The sequence below is a fragment of the Laccaria bicolor genome, genomic scaffold (genome assembly GCF_000143565.1).
Source record: "Laccaria bicolor S238N-H82 LACBIscaffold_6 genomic scaffold, whole genome shotgun sequence".
NCBI lineage: Eukaryota > Fungi > Basidiomycota > Agaricomycetes > Agaricales > Hydnangiaceae > Laccaria > Laccaria bicolor.
Genome location: NW_001889877.1, coordinates 162,749 through 182,014, shown reverse-complemented (window position 1 = coordinate 182,014; position 19,266 = coordinate 162,749). Strand labels below are relative to the sequence as shown.

Here is a 19,266-nt window from a genome sequence, read left to right as displayed (position 1 = left end):
GGCCGGAAAAGCAGTGCATGTGATTTGATCACCTTGTTCTGATCATGAGGTTTGCTCGCCCTTCCCACTCTTTGTCCACTCCCTCCCACAAGCTTTATCTTGAGAATGGCTACAGCTATGCATTCCGCTCATCATGCAAGGATGATTGCAGATACAGTAGCGAAATTCTGCAAAGGAGAAATGGTTGATGATCTTGTGTTTCCCATTTGTGCTGCTTGCAGCGCACCCCAGAGAGGTGCTGTATGTTTGAATTTTTGGCTCATGTTTCATGCTTATGACTTACTTTTGGATGATAGAAAAAACTGCAGTGTTCCAAGTGCAAAGCTATCCACTACTGTAATATTCAGGTACATACGGTTTCAATCGATTCGATCATCTCATGATCAGAGCTAATTTCGTGTGCCAGTGCACAACAAAGGATTGGAAAGGGGGGATAGTGATTTCAACAGGTGATGTGGGGGAATGTCACAAAGATATTTGTGGTACACTTAAAGTGAGTCCGATTCATCATACAAGGTTAAAACCTCAGTACTCATCCAAGTACTGTAGCATTTCATTCAATTCGACAGGGCCCGTGATGTGTGACAAGCCTGTTGAAATTTTGGTTTCAACAACCTCAGAAATTCAGCCGGATACCGGTGTTTGTGGGCTAAAAAAAAAAAAAAGAAACAGAAAAAGAAAAAGGGAAGAGGAGGAAGGGAGGACCCAAACCTCACAATATCAACATGGCGTGCAACAACACAAGCAAGCAACCTGCAGAACACCTCACTGAGCTGCGGCAGTGTGTCCTGGGGTGTTTGTGAGCTGTAGGAAAGCAGGGTAAATCAGGATACTGGATACTTGCTTAGTTTTGTGAGATCATCAGGGTTTGTTTCCTCCTTTTAGATTTATTTCGTATTATATAAGCTGGATACTCGCTTAAATTACACAAAGGTACAGTCAGATCTCTGATAAGATAGAACAAGCATTAGACCCGTTCCTCCCTATGTTCAATCCCTGCACATTTTTTTTGTAAAATTGAAGGACAGTTCAAAAAAAATGATCATTGAGAAGGTATTCTACACATAGAAACACAGTAACAAATAACTAAATGACTATGATGAAAGCAGGGCACATCGCCAATGTGCCCCCTGCTTCTCATGAGAAAAGGTGGGGGAGAGAAACCATCTTGCTCACCTGGATTAATGTGGACAGTGACGACGACATGCATCATCACAGTCTGGACGTCGTGGCATGTCCATTGACGTGCCAGGCCATCTTCATCGTCCCTCATCATCGTGTTGTCGACATGGTTCTTTTGTGGTAGGTTGTGAGGTTGACGTGGACCCTGCTTGTTCGACAATGGTCATGTCTCGTCGTGTGCTGTTGTTCTGCCATGGTTGTTGCATGGTTGTGTTGTCGCGTCGTGGTGGTCAGTTGTTGCTGGGGAGAGGTGACGTGGCCATGGCCACCGTTGTTTGTCTGGTGGTGGTGGCATGTTAGGTGGGTGGCAGAGAAGAACTGGGATGGAAGGGGACTCACTACGATGACAACAATGACAATTAGCATCTGGTTTGTGTTGGATGGTTGACATGACCCATGCATCTGGTACTAAAATAAGGGGGAGGGCAGTACCATACATACCTTTTGGCAGCATGGTGCCTGGAAAGAAGGACCCTCATGTTGTGAAGGTGTTCCAGAGACCAGCTAAGAGTAGATTAGTAAAGATAATAAAAATATTTATATAACGAACCTACCATTTTTCCGAAGTCAACAGAAACAGGTGATGAATCCTATTTCCGGGGTCATCCTCTTGGTCTCTTTGCCGCCAAGCTGCATTTTCACCCAACAACATCCTCAGCCTCTGCTTATACCCAGTTCCGGGAGGCCATCCGAGTCTTAGACGGGGGCTGACTTGATCTTCACACTCCCTTTTGAGTGACTGCGTTTATGTTCCGCAAGAGGTGGTGTTGTTGTTGAGGTTGGAGGGTCTGTAGTGGGTGTGTATAAAGCAGTTGATGAGCTGGCGGACGAGACAGCCACCTCGCAAGGTCCGAGATGGGCTGTTTGAGGTGTATGTGAAGTGGCCGATGGGGTGGTGGCTGAAAGAGGGCTTGGGTAAGCCATAGAGGGTGTGTGGGAAGCGGAAGGTGAGCCAGGGGGTACAGCTTTCGCTGCTGAAAGCATGTGATGGTCGGCAGGGGAGGTTGGAATAGTCAGCAGAACCACAGATGTGGGAGTTCCACAATAATCTATAAGTTGATTGAAGGAACATGAGTATGTATCTTGAATAGATCACAAAGATAACTTACGCACCTGAGGGGTTTCCGAAGCCATTCTACATGGGTGGCATGAATTCTTGTACAAACCGTGATCTGCTCAGATGTTGGTTGCATCAGCAAGGGCACGAGGAAAGAAATATCTGGGGACTTACATGCGTTGTGAGTTCCTGGGTGCTCTCAAACAAGTTGGAGAATGTTTCCCCAGTTTTTCAGCAGGTACCAATCCAGAATCTGAGCCTGTCGTGGTTGAGCAAGACAATAGTCATTGCCAACGAACTCTGAGCAGCGATCAGGTGATGATTACATAATTTATTTTTCAGGCTCAGTATCCGTATCTGCTATTCTCCACAGACATTGTCATCCAGCCCGCCTGGGCCGGATACTGGTGTTTGTGGGCTAAAAAAGAAAAGAAAAAGAAAAAGAAAAAGAAAAAGAAAAAGAAAAAGAAAAAGAAAAAGAAAAAGAAAAAGAAAAAGAAAAAGAAAAAGAAAAAGAAAAAGAAAAAGAAAAAGAAAAAGAAAAAGAAAAAGAAAAAGAAAAAGAAAAAGAAAAAGAAAAAGAAAAAGAAAAAGAAAAAGAAAAAGAAAAAAGAAAAGGGGAAGAGGAGGAAGGGAGGACTCGAACCTCACGATATCGACACAGCGTGCAACAACACAAGCAAGCAACCTGCAGAACACTTCGCTGAGCTGCGGCAGTGTGTCCCGTAAGTGTTTGCGAGCCGCAGGAAAGCGGGATACTGGATACTTGGCTTAAATTTGCGAGATTAAGGGTTTATTTCCTGCTTTTAGGTTTATTTTATGTTATATAAGCTGGATACTCACTTAGATTGCACAAAAGGTACAGTCAAATCTCTGATAAGATAGGACATTCATATGTAAACTATTCCCAGCCTTCGAAGCACGTCTTATGCAGACGTTTCGGATTTCTTCCTCGACAATCCACCCTCCCACAATCACGGCATCCGTTTTTACAGTTCGAAACTTTCTGGCTTCCAGGGCAATCGATAACAGCACACTTGCAGCAAGTTTGGCGTTTTCGACGTGTTGGAGCTGGGTTTACATTAGCGATGGTACCTTGTACCCGGGTGCGTGAGAGCGTTTCCGTGTGCATTTGGAAATTACTTGACGACGGTCCAGCTACCTGTGCATCAGAGTGTTCTAACTGCGGGTCAATGTCCATAGGACCTTTGACTGTTTAGCTGATATTGCAGATAACTACGAAAGGTATACATACCAGTCTGTGATTGCATAGATGAAAATTCAAGAAGGCCTTTTTCAATTGTCAGGGGTGGTTGTGTGTGTACCGGAACTTCCGGGGCCATTTTTGAACGGTGTGGGTCATGAATAAGAAGTGAAAGGGGACGACGGACATCTGCTGTAAGTGAAAGTGTCTCCTTGACATCTGCTGTAAGTGAAAGTGTCTCCTTGACATGTGAGAGTGCCTTCCACTTTGTGTAGTAAACTTTAAGTTGTTCGGTGAGCTTGAAATTAGATTTTCTTTGAGATAATTTATCAAACAAAAGAATTTATTACATACCTTATAGTAAATTTCAGTTGTTTGGTCAGAAGTAGCATTCCAAACCTTCACTGCTTCTTGCCATTTGGGTTCCCCAGAAGTTGGACTGAATGCAGAATTGCTTGTGATGAGTTGGTGAAAAAGTCGTTTTTCTGCTGAAGTGTGGATTGGTAAGACTGGCTTGCGGGTGCCTTGCATTTTGGCAAGAAACTGGTATTTCTTGTCATTCCCCACAAGTGGTACATACATTGCCATGCCACTTGAGGTCCTGACAATATCAGGAATAGGAAGAATCCCAAGGACCTCTGTAGTTGGTGTGTAGAGATTGCCATTAACCCAGCCACTGATTTGAATTGGATCTACAAGCGTGTCTTGTAGAGATATGAGGTGTTCTTGAATAGAATTGGTGATCCAAATTGAGTAATGGCCCCGATAACGCTGGCCTGTTGAGTTATATGTACCAGTCTACTTTTGTGATTAGAAATATCAATCACCTCAAAGAAGAAATACATACAAGAAGGTTGTGTCGCAAAACAAAATCAAGAAGTGATGCCTGGAGGTGCCGAATCGAGGTTCCAAATTTTGGCAAACGTGAGCAAATATGAGCATGAACTCCACCTTCAGTGCTATTTGTACCTCGAGCACATCTATATATGGGAAGGCCACCAGCTTTCTTATCAATCCCAATTGCAGTGTATAAAGCAACACCTGGAGGATCAGATAGATATCCATTCTTGATGAGTTCCAGAACATTCTTTGCTGTTTTCCAGTTATCAGAGCTGAACAGTGGCTTTTGTGAGTCAGGATCAACAATCGGACCATATGTGCGGAAGACTTTTGCAACCAATGGATATAAAATGTGGGGAGTAGGAATAATATGCTTGCATTGCTGGCGGAGCCACTCAGATGATGAATTTCGAAGGCTCATGTATGTTCGTGGAGGTGACTGAATGGCTCCCCAGCTGTCAATTTGAGCTCTGTCAGCACTGTCAGGGATAAATATAGCATCTCGTAGCTCTCGAGTGAATTGCTTCCGAAGCCCATGGGTTGCAGAGATCTGAAACATATGAAAGACATGCCAAGGATCCTTTAAAACACAGCTATAAATTGTGTAGTCCCAAGTTTCTGGATCAGTACCCAGAATTTCACATCCAAGAGAGAGACTAGCTGGGTCTCTGTCACTAGAAGGATCAATGAAAGGGCCAGAAAGATCTTGAGATAACAATGGTGCAAGTGATACTGTGGATTCTCCTTCTAATTCCTCAGAGTCCCCAGATGAAAGTTCCACAGATTCAGAGTGAGAGTAATCTTCAGAGACCACTTCAGGCTGAATGGCTGATTGCAAAGAACCAGATTCCTCCAAGGTAACAGTGGGATCGATAAGACGTAAGTGGCTTCGTAGGCAAACCACAGAAAATGGAGTTTTACCAAAGCTTTTTAAAGAACGTCGACCATGTGTTGTAAGAATGGCGCCTGGAACAAGAACCTTGGAAATGTCAATAACAGTTCTAGTGGGAGTTATGGTGAAGCCATCAAACGAGTGGTCGTCCAGGTGTTGTGAAATTATGCCTTGAGCAATAACAGTTGTGTTGTCAGTGCTATATAAAAGAACAGGCAAAGATGGATTTATTGCAGTGGGGAGTGGTTGAAGAACTGTGATTTTGGCAAGTTTTTCATAGATGCAAAGAGAGGCATAAGCTCCTTGAGCAGCATGTTGCAGCTGTGCTTCTGTCAGAACAGTATCTGCTTGCATTTCACTGACCTGTTCTGACAGTTTTTTGTTGAGAAAACGCTTGTGTAAAACAAGGGCACAGAGGTCGGGAAGGCTGGTTTTTGATATGTTGGAGATAACACATCGCTATTTGGCATATTTAGCCAAGTCAAGTGCACCAATAAAAGGGACAGTTGAACGACAAGCTTGTTGAAGGTGTAAAAGGTCTGAAGTGACCAGCCGACCTGCTTTGAGAACTTGGGGGTGGAGAAGAAGAAGCTTGAGCTGATGAGGAAGCTCTCGTTTTGCCAGATTCTCCCCAATCTTTCATAAATAATTGTAAGAACTTATATTTCATATAGAAAAAGTACATACCTGAAGATGATATACACGATTTTGATATGCCAGCTGGACAGTAGCATATTTTCCTTGAATATCTGAGTCAAATCCTACAACAATAGTTCCAGCATCTTGGGGGACATCATCAAGAATTGAGCGAACAGCATCGTTGATCGATTGAGCAGTATTTTTTGGAAGAATGCTGAGTTGAGTTGAGGAAGGTAGCTCGAAGACATCAAGATCACCATATTTCTCAACAGGGAAGACATTTTCCTGGAGTGATGGAAAGCACTTCTCAAGAAATCCTCTGTCAGTTGGCATATCGGTGTAGAAAGCAGAGGGTTGGCAGTGACCAAAGAGCTCCAGTGACTCCCGCATACGGTTTAGAGCAAGTTCAAATTGTGAATGGGATTTCGTTGCGACAAAATCACATGCTCGAATTTGAGCAGTGTGGTTGGTTACTGTGAGGAGAGCAGTAAACACCTGCTCTCCCTCCACTCGAGCAACATGCTTTGTGACCTAGCAAAGCAAGAACATGAATGCAAGTATAAGATACATGATAATGACCATACCTTATGACTGTGGTCTACTGCACATACGTCTGCAGGTAACATAGCAGTGTGTTGGTTGAAGTCATGCTGGTGCTTCTCTGTGTAGCCATCATATACATCCCAAAACCATCGTGGGCTTGGAATATATCCATGTCGCCCTCTTGGACCAGCATCATCAAACGATAAGAAAGCTTCATATTTTCTACCAGTCCAAGAATCTAATGATGATTTACGGAGTGCAAGGTGCTGTAAGTACTGGAGATGGAGAAGGTCATGATTGAGGAGATGCTGGGTTCGAACAGCATCGGAAATCTGTTTAGAACCCATTCCACTTTGGAAGCACGACCTCATCCATGAAAAAAGGACATTAGAGATCCCACTACGATGAGTAAGATGTGCAGGGAATTCAGCTGCGAGAGCTGGAGGAAGAACAGAAAGGATGCGGGGATCCCAGCTTCGAAATGTGACTGTTCTTTTCTTCGTTCTTGGATGGAAACAATTACTGCATCGATAACAGTAGCCGATGATCCAGAACGTGGAGTCCAAACTGACACATCGCCGCGGATGCAAGATCTCGCCATGTCGCTGAAGAGGCTGCTTACAATTTGGACATGGAATGCGATTGCAAAGGCATTCAGGATCCCACAAGAAGAACCGTGGATTGTAGAGTTGTGGTGGGGAGCAGGATTGCTGCTGGAGGAAGAAAAATGTTGATTTTTGTGGGAACCAGAAAGTTTCGTTATCAGAGTATAGCGGCGGAAGGCCATTTGCGTCGTGACCCTTCAACTCCTCGCGTCTCGCGTTGAACTGGTCCATAAGCCAGACTGGCAATGGCTGGCGCGGTCGAGAGGAAGATGGTGGCGTCTCCGGCTCATCTAGGTCTTCATTGGCTTCGTCGTCATCATCCTGAGGGTCATCCTCGGCCCCTAACTCTTCCTCCAACCCTTCACTGTCCTCCCCGTCATGATCGGGTGTCTCAACATCTCGTTGTGGGTCTTCATCTGGGATGATGGTGCAACGGGCATCCAATAGACGAGGACCAGGTGCAGGGGTGCTGAGAAATGCATCAGGGAGCTGTATCGTAGTCCTACTTGCGGCTGCGGCAGTCTGAGATGGAAGTGATATGGCCGTATCGCTAAGCAGAGATGGTGTAGGTGGAACGGATGAACCTGGGCCATGTAACAGGGCCCGTGGTGCCTGGAAAGAAGGACCTTCATGTCGTGAAGGTGTTCCAGAGACCATCTAAGAGTAGATAAGTAAAGGAGAAGTAATATAGAATAGCAAACTTACCATTTTTCCGAATTCCACAGAAACAGGTGATGAATCCTGTTTCTGGGGTCGTCCCCTCGGTCTCTTCGCCGCCTGAGCTGCATCCTCACCCAATGATGCCCTCAGCCTCTGCTTATACCCAGTTCCGGGAGGCCATCCGAGTCTTGGATGCGGGCCGTATGTCACTGGCTTTGATTTCACGCTCCCTTTTGGGCGACCGCGTTTACGTTCGGGAGAAGGCGGTGTTGTAGTTGAGGTTGGGGGGTGCGTAGTGGGCGCATGTAAGGTGGTCGATGAGCTGGCAGGGGAAACGGACACCTTGCGATGTCCGAGATGGGCTGTTTGAGGCGCATGTGAAGCGAACGATGGGTTGGTGGCTGAAAGAGGGCTTGGATAGGCCGTAGACGGTGTGTGGGAAGTGGAAGGTGAGCCAGCAGGTACGGCGTTCGCTGCTGAACGTGTGTGATGGTCGGTAGGGGAGGTTGGAATGGTCAGTGGGACCAAAGATGTGGGAGATCCATGATAATCTATGATTTGATTGGAGGAACGTGAGTATGTTGTTTCATAGATCAGATAGCTTACCCACCTGGGGGGTTTCCAAAGCTATTCTCCATAAGTGGCGTGAATTCTTGTGCAAACGGTGATCTGTTCAATGTTGGTTGCATCAGTAACAGCGCGAGGAAAGAGATATCTGGGGACTTACATGCCTTGTGAGTTCCCGGGTGCTTCCAAGCAAGTTGGAGAATGTCCCCCTGCTTTTTCGACATGTACTGATTCAAAATCTGAGTCCGTCGTGGTTGAGCAAGACGATAGCGACAATAGTCCAAGTAACGCACTATCGTTCAGAAGCGATCAGGTGATGATTACATAATATATTTTTCAGACTCAGTATCCGTATCCGCTATTCTCCACAGGCATCGTCATCCAGCGAAATTCGGCTGGCTGACCATGTGGAGAATAGTGGATATGGACACTGAGTTTGAAAAATATTTTATGTAATCATCACATGATCAATGCTCATTGAATCTCTCATTCAGCGTTGCGTTGCTGACGCATCGCCATCATCTCTCTCAGCCACGACAGACTTAGATTCTGGATCACTACACATCGAAAAACTGGGGGACCATCCTCAAACCTGTTTGGAAGCACCTGGGAACTTACAAGGTGCATAACTCCCTAGACTTCTTTCCTCGCGCTGTTGCTGATGCAACCGACATCTGAACAGACCGCAATTTGTACAGGAATTCACGCCAGCTATGGAGAACAGTTTGGGAAACCACTCAGGTGCGTAAGCTATCTCTTGTGATCATTGAACATACATACTCACACTCCTTCAGCCAAATTTTAGATTCTCATTACCCCTCCCCATCTCTGGTTCTACTGACAATTTAAACTCCCCCCCTGCCGACCATCACACGCTTTCAGCAGCAAAAGCTGTACCATCCAGCTCACCTTCCGTGGCACACATACCTTCTACAACTTATCCAAGCCCTCTTGCGGCCACCACCCCATCCGCTGCTTCACATACACCCCTTCTCGGACCTCCCGAGGCGGCTGTTTCATCTGGCACCTCATTGACCGCTCTATACGCAGTCACCACACACCCCTACAGCCTCAACTACATTACCTCCCCTTCCTGAATGTAAACGCAACCACAATACCTCCCCTTCCTGAACCGAATGTACAGTACCTCATCATATTTGGCATATATATCATTTGAAAAACATATTACAAACATCAAGTTGCCTGTGCCCACAGCTAATGTGCCATACTTGTATTACACTTACCCATGGCTTGTAGGATATACACCCCGAGGCGTTGGTGCATGGGTCGGCAGCTGGGAACCCATGGCCACGCTGTCGCCTACCAACATGTTGGAAACACCGAACATGCCGCACTGAGTGCACCCAAGTGCACCCTCATTTGACCCTCATCAATTTCCCCAGAAACCAGAAAGTTTCAATGCCATGATTGTGGGGGTGAATCGTCGAGGAATAAATGCAATGTAAGATGGGTTTCTAGGGCTGGGAATACCTATCTTATCATAGATATATATATATCTGATCTGACCGTACCTTCTGTGTAATCTAAGTGAGTATCCAGCTTATATAACACAAAATAAATCTAAAAGGAGGAAACAAACCCTGATGATCTCGCAAATCTAAGCGAGTATCCAGTATCCCGCTTTCCTACAGTTTGCAAACACTCACAGAATGCACTGCCGCAGCTCAGCAGAGTGTTCTACAGGTTGCTCGCTTGTGTGATTGCACGCCATGTTGATATTGTGAGGTTAGGATCCTCCCTTCCTCCTCTTCTCTTTTTCTTTTTTCTTGTTCTTTTTCTTTTCTTTTTTAGCCCACAAACACTGGTATCCAGCCAGAAATTTGCCATGACAAGCCAAAAATTTGGGCAAATTTTCGACTATTTAGTGCCACAGGCAACGAAAATTTTTGACATTTGTCACATGACCACCAGATGAATTTGACACCTTATGGAAATCTGCATGACCACTGTGACATTTCAGCAACTTGAAGGGCCCCGTGATGCATGACTAGTGTTTGAAAGTTAGGTTAGTTAACCGGAAAATAACCGGAAAATAACCGGACCTAACCACAACACTAACCTAACTGCGGTTAGGGTTAGTTGATTTCGAAAATGGAATAACCGGTTATTTTGCGGTTAACTAATCGTTAAATAACCGGTTATAACCAGCCCTATTATACACCTTCAAAACGCACTTGAGAACGTCGAAAACGCTTAAAATTTGACTAAGTTACGGTCAAATCTCTAAAATATCACTCAAATGTGTAGACTTTCAAGGATAATTGCATAAATATGTCAATTCTTCACCGATTTTAGCGTTCTTGGGCTCGTTTTAAAGCTAGAATATGCAGAAATAATATCTATCAAGATATATATGAGCATATTTGCCTTGCTATAACCGATTCTTTATTTTTCGGTCCTAACCGGTTAGTAACTGCAAATAACTGACCGTAACCGGTTAGTTGCGGTCCGGTTAGGTTATTTTAGGTTTCGGGACAAAGGCTAACCGGTCTCGGTCTTGGTTAGAGCCCCTGGGCACCCAATAACCGGACCTAACCGGACTTTCAAACACTATGCATGACCATCGAATTGATTGAAATGCTACAGTAATTGTAGCTGGCAGTGCTGAAGAAACCCGATATGCAGGCCATCGCGAGACAATTCCCCTGGGCTCAACAACAATCAGATGGAACCTTCTCCTTTGTTACCCTTAAAGGATCAAAAAACCTTCTGGGAACAGGCACCAAGTTCGGTTGGTGGACAGAAGAACTGTGTTGTAACGATAGATCGTATACTTGGGGATTCCGCCTTCTCGAGGACCAACACATTTGCGAACGCGGTGGGTGGAAGTTGCCTGACAACCATATTCCATGGTTGGATTTTGGGCTCAGCAGTACTGTTCCTCCAAAGGCTTCCACTCAATTTGAGCAGAATTGGAAGGGCTATTATGCTTGGTGGAGGTTACCGATCGACTCTCCTGCCACTCTCCTTCTACACTGGCCTCTCACCACATTTCGATTGCTCTCTCTTCTCAGATTTGTTCCCTCTCCGCCTCCCACTGAGAGACATCAGTTAACAGTTTACCTTCTCGGCGTCGAGAAAGAGCCGGACTTTGTACCCATGTGAGCAATTTACTTCAAGTCTTATATTATTTGAATGAAACAGCCAATGAATTTTACATATAAACATTTCATTAACACTCCCTTCATCCAGATTCGGCGAACTCGCCCTCCTCCTCCCACAAACTGACCTCCACCTAACGATGTTTGGCCCTGGCATGAACGAACTCCTCAAAAAAGCAAAAAAACTAAAAAAGCCCACTTCATGCCTCACTCGCCAACCCACCATCTACTCCTACACTGCACCCAAATCCTCAGGAAGTGGCAGTATTAAAATCTCTTTCTCTCCTTCCACATCCCCATTTCTACTCGGGCAAGACCTCCAGGGCTCCTCTCAGGCTAATAACACTAGTGTGGGAATAAAACGCCCCAACGCAATGATAGCATTAAACACAGGCCTCGCAACATATTTGGAATGGAAATCCGTCATCATCGCCTCTCATGTGTTCGCAATCCTGTTTGCAGTGACAGATTATCAAGAAGTTAGCATGGAGAGTGATATTTGGTTGTTGATGAGACAGTTGGTTGGGCTGAGCCATATGTTCTGGGCAGGTACGAGGCTTTCGGGGGAGGAGGAGAGGAAGGTGGAGGAGGCCATGAGGGATAAGTATGTGCATGGATTGAATCCATTTATGCTTCTTGGACCTCGACCACACCCGATTGGAGGTGGGCCATCAGCTGTGAATGGGTTCGAGATGGTTATTACCCCAGGTCCTGCTTCATTGGAGTAGTATGCGTCCAGTCATTTTTGAAGAAGTCTTTGACCTCATTCAATCTCTTGGATCATTTCTTTTCATTGGTCATCAAATTTCTTACAATGTATATCATCTTGTGTGGTTTCAGTTAGTTCATGTATAGTGTATCTACAAATATCAATTGTCCTTCAGTGCTGAATCCCGATTGCTTGTCCAGTTGTCCTCCAAGTCTTGTCCTGCCAGTTCTCTTGTTCATCAGCCACCTTCACATCTACTTACGCTGGAGCATTCTTTTCCAAGCCTGGCCTTGTTGATATGATTGGTCAAACTACCTAGCACCATCTACAATTTTTTCAAGAGTTTCAGGTTGTTCTTTCTGAGTTGTAATCTTATAACATAGAGAAGGATTAAGATTTTGAAGGAAAAGCTGAGAGAGAAGAGGGTTCTCTTCATCTCCTTTGAAGTTTCTATACCCAGCCCGACTGGTAAGTGTATTGAAATGGATAATATATCATTTGAGTTGTCCTGGTTCAGGAGCATTAGATCTGTTTGTGCTTTGTCTCTAGTGTTCTGGGTGTAGAAGGTTTTGTCTAGTTCTTTGACAAATTCTGCCCAGGTCATATTTGGAGTGAAGACACTCTCTGCATTTGTATGCATCTCCATGAAATGATCTGCCCAATGTGCAGCTTTTCCCAAAGACATATATCTGAGGGCAAATTTGATTCTGTGCTCATTATTGGGGAACATGTTGTTATAAGCCCCGATATTGGCTTCTAACAATCTGAGCCAAGTCTTGTATTTTTCTTCATTTCCATCAAAGTCTTTAGGAGGGCGGCATTTCTCTCCTTCTCCATTCTGAATTACCATATTGATGGCAAGGTTTATGGGTTCATCGGTATCAGTGGATGCAGTTATGTTACCCATTACTTGTTAAGTGTTATGCTGGAGTTCATAAAGAGCTCTAAGTCCAAAGACCTTAGAGTTTGAGGGTGATCTTAAGTTCTGAGGTTTCTGATGATTGAACTAAGCTAGATTGCCTAGGATCAAGCTACTAATGCAAACAAAATTAGAACTACCTTATATATTGGAGAGATGAGTCATAAGTAAAGAGTCATACAATGTCTAAAGGAGTCATATGAGTCTGTACTGAATTATAGAGAGTCATAGGGAGTTGTATGAGTCATGTTAGTCATACACCATCTATTTGGATTCTGAATAACAATGAGTCATAAAAGAAATGAGTTGTGGGATGCATTGTCTAAAAAGGCTGAGAAGGTCTAGACTACCTCTTAGGAATGTGTAGGTGTCTACAGTTGTGAGAGTCTGTATAAAGAAAAAATGGTTTGTAACATCAGGGCTCTGTCAGGGTGTTGGTTTTTTTTTAAATGTTGAATGTGAAAGTTTTAAACTGGTTGGTTATATCCTTTGTGCTGGAGGGTGACTGGGTCTGCACAGAGTTCTGTAGATTTTATTGATTTGTCTATGTTCTTGTCAGTTCTTGTGAAGTTTGAGAAGAGGCTCTAAGTCTGAAGACATTAGAGTTTGAGGGCAGTTCTGATCTGAGGGTCCTGAGGTTTTGAGAATTGAACTAGGCCTGTATTGCCTTCAAGCTACTGACACTTGAGACAGGGCCCAAAGAATAATCAGGACAAATTTGGACATATGCACCTCCATAATTGTGGCCATTTGTAAAATAAAGAAGCTGGTGTGCATCCTGAAATCATCAATTGTCAAAATTACAAAATGACGAACAATAAGAATGTTGAGCACATTCACTTTGCATATTTAAACAATTTCTTTGGGAAATAACCTTGGTAGCCATGGCAACACCACTCAGCTGAAGAATATGTTGAAGAATAAAATAATGGAAATGACCACTCAATGTGCTCTACATTCTTATTGTTCCTCAATTTGAGATTTTGATAATCAATATTTTCAGGATGCACATCAGCTTTATTATTCAACAAGTGTTGACAATTATGGAGGTACCTTTGCCTAGATCACACATTGGACCCTGCCTCAAGTATGAATACAAATGAAAAGTGCAGCTACTTGTACCAAAAGAAATGCAAAAGAAATGTACAAAAAGAGAAGGAATCAGAAGATGAAAAGTGAGACAATCTCTCAGAGAAAAGGGAAGTTGCACAATGTCTAAAAATAGAAAAGAAAGAAAAGTTGCATGATGGCCAAGAAATTGGGCATGGGATGCATACAGAGGAGTGCAAAAAGAATGAAGGTTGGTCATTTTCTAGTTCTTTCCAAGAATCTATTGTACCTCAAATGAATTTGTGTATTCTTTTACATTATGAAGTTGTATTACACTTCCCTTGGTATAGACTAATTTCAGTGAAAGCTGGGGCCTTGAGAAGGTTTTTATTCTGGAGGCCATTTTTGGCATCTGAAAAAAAAATATGTGCTAACTGGGGAGGTAGCCAGAATATACCTCTGGTTAACCTGAATGAGCCTATCAAAAAATCAGTTAAAAATACTGAGTGGTTAAAAATGACCAAAACAGCACAAAATGACAACTATGTGTGTGTCTTCAATGACAGGACCAAAACAGAGGTAAAGGTTTCGTTTTTACAATACATACTTCTGACATTCTGTCATCTTTTAGGTAGAGGTATCCCCTGGGAATGTGAAGTTCTTCAGCTCCCCCTTTCACTTTGCATCCCCAGATTCCTTGACAGCTGCACAAAAGTGAGTCATGAAGGGGGACTTGAATAGTCACCTTGTAGGAAAACATGTAATGGTCACCCAGGGGAATCTTAGAGGTTACCGAGGCAGAGTAAAAAGCACAATTGGTGAGAAAAGGCTCTTCATCAAGCTTGAGGTGTTCCTCCAACACCCACAAATTTTTGACATCAGTTCACTATACATCATGCAAGCCCTCTTTATTTTTTTATTATCTCAATTCAGTACTAATTAGCTTACAGTGCTGACCAAAGGCTTCAGCCTGCTCAGCCTTGAGAGCTTCTGTCCAATTATTCTTACCCACTTGAACCAGTGCCTCTGCCTGGTACTCTGGCAAGCTTTTTCTTCCCTGGTTACCCCTTGCTGGATCCACAACCCTCAGCCCCATATCCTGCTGCTTTCCTCATGCAGACTCTGGCCACTGCAGGGCCATCTACTCTGCTTCCTGACTCAGAAGATATCCCAACAACCCCAGCTTGGAACCCAAGTTCACAAACCCCCCGCTGTAGCGATGATGGTAATTATGTTTCTGATTCAAAGTCAATAGATTACTGATGCAATTGTGGCAGCCCCTCCTCCATATTGGCTCAGAAATGGCTGCTTCGCCAACATGAGACTGAGCCTTCATCTCATCAACACCAACCCTAATTTCCATAAGGGCGAGCATGAAAATAAGCAGGGAGTTCAAGGGAGTGGTCAGAGATGCAGTCAGGGTCCAACTCAATTTCACAGTATTGGAAGTGCCATTTCCATACTTGATACCTGAAAGGCCAGAGTGCAAAACCCAAGTCATTACTGTGTTTGCCGGCCCACATAAGGGGTCACAGTTTAAGATCAAGGAGTTTGGTGAAGATCTCTGCAGCTGCTTGATTTTGAAATCAACAATGCTTTTGAGAAAGGTTCTTGGAAAGGTTGATGTCAAAATCGCCACCAATCAACTGGTAGTGACCTGAGAGACCCAGTAATAAAATACCTTAGATATATTTTAAATACTGTAGATATGTTTCAAATACCTCAGAGACTTTTCTTGTATGTTTTACACTTATTTTGATGGCAAAGTATATATTCTTGACCTTATTGGGAGACTGTGAGGCTTGAGATGACTGAACGAATGAACTTGAACAATCACTATTTATGACTGGCTTAGCCAGCTCCAGCTGGCTTCTTAGCCAGAGCTGGAATTAGCCGAGCTGTGGGAGTCATCACTCAGCATTTCTGGCTGGGCTTCGGCTAAACTTGGCTTGGCTCCTGGCTTCAGCTGGCTCTGAGCTGGAGCCATGGCAACACTACAATGGCACTCTTATCAGCAAATCAGGTCTAGCCATGACTGGGCCACTCAAAAGTACCATAGATACTATTAGGTTTCTATTTTGTTGATGTAGTGGTCAATTTGTATTGCTTTCTTTCATTCAATCTATGCTATGATATCTATCTATGTATCAGTATAGTACCTGACCAGACTATGTAGGACTTTTAGACTCTATGGAACAACATGCCTACATGCTAGTGATGTGCCAGTCATTGACTAGTCAATGCTAGTCATGACAAGTCAAAAGAAGTCAAAAGTCAAGTCAAATTGACTGTGACTTGGTCACCATTTACTAAATAAGGCAGGACAGTTAGATAAGCAACGAACTTTTGTGCAGCACAGTCACTGCTACATGCACAAAAGACACAAATTAATATTTAATCTACAAGAGAAGGAAGGTCCTCAAGGTCAGAGTTGTCGCTATCCTCAGGGGGTGTCTTTCTTTTCTGAAATCCAAGTGCAGCTGACAAACAGTGTGTGATCGGTATACGACGGCACTCTGTATGATTTCCTTGGGTAAGATGTTTCTAGATAGTGCAATGACAGTTATTAGAATTTTTAAATTATATAGAATTATCAACCATACTTGTATGAGCAAAGAAACTTCATTGAGAATCCCTTTCACCTGTTCAGAACTTGGGGCAACACATTCTCATTCATGCGCCAACTGCGCCATGTTGCTTGTGTCAAAACTTAATGTCCAAGCTTCCATGAGATCCTGCTTGGTGATGTCATCAAGATAATGCAGGATCTCCCAACATTGGTATACAACATCAGAAGTTGTTATCATTTCTTCTTCAAAAGATTAGTAGATTTTTAACAATCATAAATTCAGAGCCTCACAATTTACTGAAAAATTACAGAACAGTGTACAGATTCAATTGTTTAGTTTGAGGATGCAATCATGTATTCAAAATTCCTGTCCTTTTATTTATTTTCTTGCTCAGGCTACCCCAGGCCTGTGTCAACCCTTACTCTGGCCCTCCTCTGATCACTCCTGGCACTCCAGATAAATGTTGGATTGATCATATATACTTCAAGCATGGAGTACAGAGTGCATATGCTAATGTGCACGCAAATTGCTAGTTATGTTATTCATAATCTACACTCTCCAAGTAGGGCAGACCCTTCCCATCAGACCCTGACTGTCATCCATCAGACCCTTCCCTTGAAGTCATTCATCATGTGCAAGTCAATCAAAAATTGATGTCGATGACTAGTCATGACCATGACTTGCTGTTTTTAGTCACAACCTTCCAACACTGCTACATGCCTATGGGACTATGTAGATACTGGTAGTCAAAAAGCCTGCTATGGACAACTAGCATAGAGTGATACCATGCTATGGCACTGTCACCCTACACAGGCCTATATATCTCTCCATAGCCACAGTGCATTTTCCAGATGCATATTGTACAGAGATTGAGGTTATACTACATGCAAGGTGCTTCCACAAAGGTGAGAAGATGATGTCTGAAGACACTATATATAATTGCATGCAATAGTTAGTAACAGGATCGAAATATCTAGTGTTTGGAAGTCCGGTCTCGTGACTGGAAAAAGACCGTAACCAGACCGGACCAAGACCACAAAAGACCGGACCTGCGGTTACGGTCTTTTATTTTTGAAATGTAAAGACCGCAAAAAAACCGGTTAACGTGAACCGGTCTTGACCGGTTTGGACCGGTCTTTTGTAGCCCCTTAAATACCCTTTAAAACGCACCCAAGAACATACGATTTGGTAAAAAAACGAGAGAGATATGAATTAAAATGTAAATTACTTTTGGGAATAATAGATGTACCAGACTTATTTTATAGAAGCACCAATTCCTAACGGAATTTAACGTTCTTGGGCTCGTTTTGAAGCTATTACAAATGTTAATAAATTTACCGATTCATAATTTTAAAATATTGGCCTAAAGACCGGTCATAAACCGGTTAAAACCGATGCAGACCGAAACCAGTCTATAGACCACAAAAAACCGCGGTCTGCGGTCTTTTTGCGGTCCGGTCTGGTCTTTTGACTTCTGGGGAAAAGGCAGACCGGTTACGGTTACGGTTAACGCCCCTGGGCATCAAAAAACCGGACCGAACCGGACTTTCAAACACTAGAAATATCAGCAATAATTTTACCGAATCGGACCTGTACACTTTGTCCAGAAAGATCTCAGGCTGGCAGAGCTGTGACTACAGAGCACAAGATTGATCCCTGTAGCAGATATTGTATATTCTCACTTGCCTTGATGCTTTTTCCAATGTCATTCGGGTAACTGCAAACACTGAAATTGTCTAGAAACATTGGCAGAATCTCCTGAAGGCAATGAAGATAACTTGCACAGGTGTGTCATCTGTATGTCAATGAAAAATGAAGGAAAAAATAAGTACCTCAATTTGGGCAAGTCAGTAGAACCTAAGCAGCAATCCAGGACAGTTTGCACACAAAGATGAGCAAAATGACCAGTAGTCAAAGCTTTTCCAACAGAGAGGTGACGACAGCTTTTTGGGCATTGTAGGAAATCCAGGAAGAAGCAAATGAATTGCCGCCTACAAGCCCACTCGGCTTTGTAGTAGAAATTCCACAACCAGCTAATTCCTGGGTTTCTGCAGTCAGAGCTTGAGGATATATGATGCCACCAACATGGCCCATCAAGACCATGATAGTTCAAAAAAAGTGTTAGCCATGTTAAGGCCATCTCCAATTTTGTCCATGGATACATCTCAAGCCATGAAAGAAATTGTTGGTCAATGATGGAATTGAATCTGTAGGTACAGGCTGGCACCTTTGAAAAAAGGGAGACTTTAGAAAATTCATATCTCTACATAAAGTAGATACTTACTTGATGGTTAATTTTGCTTTGTCCAGGGCCATAAACACTCCACCAGTATCTGAGATCTGCGACTATAGTCTGGTTTTCTACATTTGAGCCCTGGAAAGCCACAGCCTTGAAATTTCCCAAGAGAGTGTCAAGTGACCCCATCCTTAAAGAGTCACCCCTTATATAATGATTGAGCCATGACTTCCGGCTATATTCCAGAGCTGGGCTTGTGGTGCCAAAAGCAGAGTGAGAGATATTGCAAAGCTGCCACATGCATGATTTGAGTAGAAAATACTGCACTAAATGTTCATCGATGTGGAGATCTTTGGATCTGTGATGATCAACAAGGTAATCCCTAAAAGAGGCATGATAGAAATGAATGGTATCTGTTCTGGATACTGGGACTTGAATAATGGAATGCAGATCCCAGAACAACACTGTTAT

General features: G+C 43.5%; 3 protein-coding genes across 3 annotated transcripts; 2 read left to right on the top strand and 1 right to left on the bottom strand.

Moving 5' to 3' along the window:
- Positions 1-105: 105 nt before the first annotated feature.
- Positions 106-585, top strand: LACBIDRAFT_315373 (uncharacterized protein; the record flags this gene model as incomplete). Its single annotated transcript, XM_001878326.1, has 4 exons — positions 106-240; positions 297-347; positions 407-493; positions 550-585. 4 exons carry the CDS (start codon positions 106-108, stop codon positions 583-585), a joined length of 309 nt encoding a protein of 102 aa, XP_001878361.1.
- A 444-nt stretch (positions 586-1,029) lies between these two features.
- LACBIDRAFT_324541 (uncharacterized protein) lies at positions 1,030-9,921 on the bottom strand (the record flags this gene model as incomplete). Its single annotated transcript, XM_001877967.1, has 32 exons — positions 1,030-1,058; positions 1,177-1,327; positions 1,522-1,590; positions 1,624-1,686; positions 1,737-1,772; positions 1,906-2,231; positions 2,296-2,317; positions 2,349-2,401; positions 2,482-2,539; positions 2,615-2,657; positions 3,083-3,110; positions 3,233-3,451; positions 3,495-3,741; positions 3,798-3,882; positions 4,024-4,241; positions 4,291-5,496; positions 5,539-5,634; positions 5,667-5,811; positions 5,863-5,936; positions 5,989-6,345; positions 6,426-6,623; positions 6,758-6,879; positions 6,980-7,619; positions 7,668-8,173; positions 8,233-8,291; positions 8,350-8,481; positions 8,808-8,863; positions 9,251-9,316; positions 9,434-9,509; positions 9,722-9,733; positions 9,790-9,807; positions 9,857-9,921. 32 exons carry the CDS (start codon positions 9,919-9,921, stop codon positions 1,030-1,032), a joined length of 5,475 nt encoding a protein of 1,824 aa, XP_001878002.1.
- A 908-nt stretch (positions 9,922-10,829) lies between these two features.
- Positions 10,830-11,361, top strand: LACBIDRAFT_324540 (uncharacterized protein; the record flags this gene model as incomplete). Its single annotated transcript, XM_001878325.1, has 2 exons — positions 10,830-11,311; positions 11,355-11,361. 2 exons carry the CDS (start codon positions 10,830-10,832, stop codon positions 11,359-11,361), a joined length of 489 nt encoding a protein of 162 aa, XP_001878360.1.
- Positions 11,362-19,266: the final 7,905 nt, after the last annotated feature.